The sequence below is a fragment of the Neovison vison genome, chromosome 7, assembly GCF_020171115.1.
Source record: "Neovison vison isolate M4711 chromosome 7, ASM_NN_V1, whole genome shotgun sequence".
NCBI lineage: Eukaryota > Metazoa > Chordata > Mammalia > Carnivora > Mustelidae > Neogale > Neogale vison.
Window position 1 is genome coordinate 201115122 of NC_058097.1, and position 4510 is coordinate 201119631.

A 4510-nucleotide genomic window follows, 5' to 3' on the forward strand; every position below is an offset into this window, starting at 1 on the left:
AGGGTTAGCGTTGACAGTAGTGGGTGGGCGTGGCTCGTAGCTAGGAGGGATCTGTCGGACAGTGTCGGCATCTGCCTGCAGGCGACGTTCGCGCCTGGATGAGGAGGGGTCTGAGGGTCGGTGGGCGGAGCCCAAGACACAGCTCCGGGTCTGGGCAGAGCCTGGGCGCAGGCGGGGGTTCTGCCTTGGGAGGCAGTATGTTTAGGCCCGCACGCAGCTCCGCATCTGTTGCTCATTACGGGATGACAAAGAGCCGGCTCTGGGCCCCCTTCTCCACGCCCATCCCCTCCCTCCGACAGCAGTGCATTTAACTCCTTCCTGCCCTGACGGCGCTCTGGATACCCTGCTCAGGGTCCCAGGAGGGAGCTCCAGTCTGTGCCATCCTGGCAGGCTTTGTTACCCGCCCCAGGCTGCTTCCACACCTCCTTCTTAGACTCAGGCCTCTAGGCCAGCCCGCGACTCCACTCTCCTGCATCGAATCTCTCCAGCGGCCTCGCTGAGGTTAAACGCTTGGGCAGGATCTGGCGGGGGCGTCTGGTTTGAGTTAGGGGAACATGAGAGCGGGGGCCGGGGGCGGTGCAGAGCGTTCCCTCCACCCCCTCCACAGCGCCCGGTTCGTCCCCAGTTCTGACCCCTCCTCTACCGGTCCCCTGCGGCCCGGCGCAGGTCCAGGCCCTGGGGCTAGAGGGTGGCATAAGGCACCCAGTAGGGAAGGGGCCTCTAGGCCACCCCTCCTCTCCTGTCTGGGTGGTCGTGGTGGTTCTGCTCCGTCCTAATTAGAGGCCCCTTCGAGACTGCAACTGAAAAAATTACAGAGGCAGTGGGAACCGGAGCCTTAACCTCCCCCCACCCCCCCACCCCCTGCCACAGCGCAGGTCCCACCTCTCCCCATCCCCAAGGCAGTGAGCCCAGGATGAAAAGAGTTTGCCAGGTTCCTGCAGGCTGTGATCTTTGACCATCCCCTTCTGGTTTCGTGGGACACCTCAGCATTGAGCAACTTGCCCGAGCTCTGGTCTCTGTCCCAGCAGCATCACCCGCATGGAGAAGGGCAAAATGCAGCTAAAGCCTTGCTCAGAAGCCTGCCAGGGGAGCTGGATACAGGATGTCTCCCCCACGTTCTGCGCTCTCCACGTCCCAGCCTGCTAGGCAGTGACTCCCACGACGGGCACCTTCAGAGCACCTATAACCCAGCGGAGTGGGCAGCTGGACCCCAGCTGCCAACTTCTGGGCAGCCTGTGGGGATGGGATGGCAAGTACCAGAAGACAGTTAGAAGCTCACCCTTCACTCCCCAGAATTGCCAGACCCAGAGCTTAACTTTGACTCCTAAATCCCAGTTTGGCTGCCGTTGATCAGAAGCCCTCGTTCTAGAACGCTCCCCCATTTTTAGCCCCAGTTTCTTGGAGTTTTGCTAAAAAGAAAAACAAATATGAAACTCTCTCCCTGCCAAAACTCCCACTCCCAGGCTAGCTGTGTGAACTTGGGCAAGGCTCTGCCCTCTCTGGGCTCCTGTTTACCAGAGAATCTCTGAAGCATACCCTCCTTTAAGGTGTCTTACCTTATTTCCTTGGGGCTCACACAAGCTGAAGGAAGGTCCCCTCTTTTTTGCTGAGTCCTCCCAGGCCCTCCCCTCAGACATCAATGGGGGTCAGGAACTTTGGGTGAGGTTGGCACCCCGTTTATTGAAGAAGACCCCAGCACCCACCCCCTGAGGTCCTGGGAGCCTTGGCATCTCCTCTGCCGTGAGTGCTGGGTCGGGGAGCGGAATCCCCAAGAGTCTAGTCTGGTAGTTGACCGAGAGAGGAGCCTGGCTGGGCCTGGGGGAGCAGGAAGCCCTCTGTCCGGCTGGGCAGCCCCCGTGGGTCCCTGGTGCAGCCTGGGCCATGTGTCCAAAGCACGCACCTTCCCCCCATCCCGCAGAGGGGGGGCTGCGCCCCATCACACGCTGGTTCTGCAGGTCTGCACCCCTGTGAGGCTGCCCCGGTGGGGCACTGGTTCTGTTGGGCCCTTGCTCCCGGCGTGGGTGACCCAGCGATAGCAGTCGGTAACTCGCTTGTTGGGTGCGTGGGGACCACAGCGGGTGCAGTACACGATGCCCAATGCGAGTAGGACCACCAAGAAGACACATGTGGGTACTAGGAGTGCCACCAGCAGCCACCGGTCATCCCTCCGGCTGTGGCCTGCCGGACTGGAGTCCCCCAGGGCTGTCGGGGCTGCTGTGGGGGCTGCTGAGGGCAGCCATGGGGCCACCTTAGCGTCCCAGGCACCCTCCCTTGGGACTTGTGGGGGTTTGGAATGGGGGTGTGTAGGGCTGGTGAATGAGGTCTGGTTAGTGGGGCTCTGGGGGGGCTCTGAGGTGAGGGTAGTGTGGGGGGCTGGAGGCTCGGGGGCAGGAGACCCAGGAACTTGATGGGCAGGGAGCAAAGGGGATCTGGAGGTAGTGGTCAGAGGGGGCTGGACAGTCGAGATAATGGGAAGGTGGGTGGCCTGGGCTTGGAGGACCGGGACATCTGGGGTGACAAGGGATTGACGGCCCCTGGAAGTGGTGCCCAGAGGAGTGTGGTTAGCAGGGATCTGAAGCACATGAGCGGTGGTCTGGGTATCAGTGACTGGGGTGTCTGGAAACACAGGGGACAGTTCAGGATATTTGGCTGAGATAATTGGGGGCTGGTGAGCCGGGGGCTGTGCTGGGCGAGTGGCAGAGATAATGGGGGGTTGGTAGGCAGAGGGCAAATCTGGATGGTTGGCTGAGATCATGGGGAACTGGTGGTTAGGAGGCAAAACTGGATGCCTGGCAGGGATCATGGGGGGCTCGGGGGCAGGGGCCCAGGGTGGGCGTGTGGCAGAGATGATAGGGGGCCGCTGGGCAGAAGGCAGTGTGGGGCGTGTGGCAGAGACCACCACGGGTCGGGTGACAGAGAGCACCGAGGAGTGGTAGGGGACCCTGGGAGCACTAAGCGGGGGTGGCCAGGTGGGGTCCAGGTAGGGCATCGGATGCTCTCCCTCCTCTGGGAAACTAGGTCTGTAGGCCAGGCCGAAGTCAGGCGGCTGCGTGGCCTCCATCCACGGGATCCCAGGCACCTCCGTCCAGCTGCCATCAAAGGTATCCCAGGCCTCATGTTCATCCTCTTCGTCCTCCCCATCATCAAGCAGCTCGTCCCCTAGGTCCTGGGCCGTGTGGGCTCCCCTGGCCCCAGCCGGGCTGCAGCTGATGCCGTCGGCCTCGAGCTCGTGGCCCTCCCTGCAGTAGCACTCAAAACCGCCGACGTAGTTGACGCACATTTGCTGGCACACGCCAGCGATCTGGCACTCATCTGTGTCCACGCAGCGGTGCGGTTCGTCCTCGGCCGGCCGGAAACCCAGGCGACAATGACAGCTATAGCCCTGCGGCCCGCCGGGCTCACACTGCTGTTCACACGGAGCCTGGGCACAGGGGTCCTCGCAGCTCTGCCCGTCCGCCGCCAGCCGGAAGCCCTCGGGGCAGCGACAGGACACGCGGCCGTCCACCTCCTCCACGCATTCGTGTTCGCAGCCCCCGTTGTCCGGGCCGCAGCCGGGCGCGGGGCACAAGGGCCCGGCCCGAGACCAGCCCACGCCACCATCGGGCTGCTTCACGCAGAGCAGGGACGTTTCTCTGCCAGCCTGGCACGGCACGGCCGCCACGGAGCCGAAGGGCAGCCACTCAAACTCGGTGGACACCAGGTGGAAGGGTGTGGTGTAGACCACCGGGCCTGCCTGGCCCGCCTCGTCCGGCAGCGCGCGGCAGGAGCCCTCGAAGCCGAACTGGCACAGGTAGCCGTCGACGGCCAGCGTGCACGACCCCTCGAGCCAGCGATGCTCGCCGCTTGCCTCAAGGGCGGCGCAGCGCTGGGCCGGGCAGGGCCCCCCTGTGGCCGGCTGGGCCCAGTTGGTGAAGGCCGTGTCCTGGTCTCCTGTGGTCCACGTGAAGCCACGCAGCGGGCGCTGGGGTTGGCACTGGCGGGCCTGCCGCTGCAGGCCGATCCACAGCAGCTGGCTGGCCGGGCCCGAGCCCACCAGGCTGTCCACACGCTGGGCCTCCTCGGGGGTCCGCGGCGTGGCCAGGTCACCCCCCAGCTCGCGGCAGGCCCGCCAAGCCTCCAAGAAGGTGCGGCGCCGAGGGAAGAGCGCGTAGCAGCTGCCGGGGCCGCAGATGGCCCGGGGCTCGGCCGCCCAGGGGGCCTGGCCCAGCGTGGGCACTGCGGCCGCCCAGGCCAGCAGCAGGCGCAGCAGCATCGCGATGCCCCCCGACTGGCCCGGGGCCGGCTCGCGGCTGCTCTTGACAGGGGGAGGGACCAGGGCCTCTGGCAGGCGGGCCGGGGGCGGGCCGGGGCCGGGCTCAGGCCTTGTAAGGAGTGGGTTGGGGCCGCTGCCAGCTCCCTGCTCCCGCTCCCCCGGGGCCGCTGGAGCAGGAAGCAGTCGGGCGGGGGGCAGAGGTGGGGGGTGCCGGAGGGGCGGGCGGGGGGAGGCACCGCTAGCCCGCTGGGAGTTGGG

At 65.4% G+C, this 4510-nt stretch overlaps 1 protein-coding gene across 1 annotated transcript; it reads right to left on the reverse strand.

Annotated features, from left to right (window-relative positions):
• Positions 1-1654: 1654 nt before the first annotated feature.
• On the reverse strand, positions 1655-4252 carry CD248 (CD248 molecule). The gene has a single exon (XM_044259739.1). The coding sequence runs from the start codon at positions 4250-4252 to the stop codon at positions 1937-1939; it is 2316 nt and encodes a 771-aa protein (XP_044115674.1). The 3' UTR covers positions 1655-1936.
• Positions 4253-4510: the final 258 nt, after the last annotated feature.

Coding starts and splice junctions, on each gene's coding strand:
- CD248 (XM_044259739.1), bottom strand. CDS start 4,252: ATGCTGCTGCGCCTGCTGCTGGCCTGGGCGGCCGCAGTGCCCACGCTG.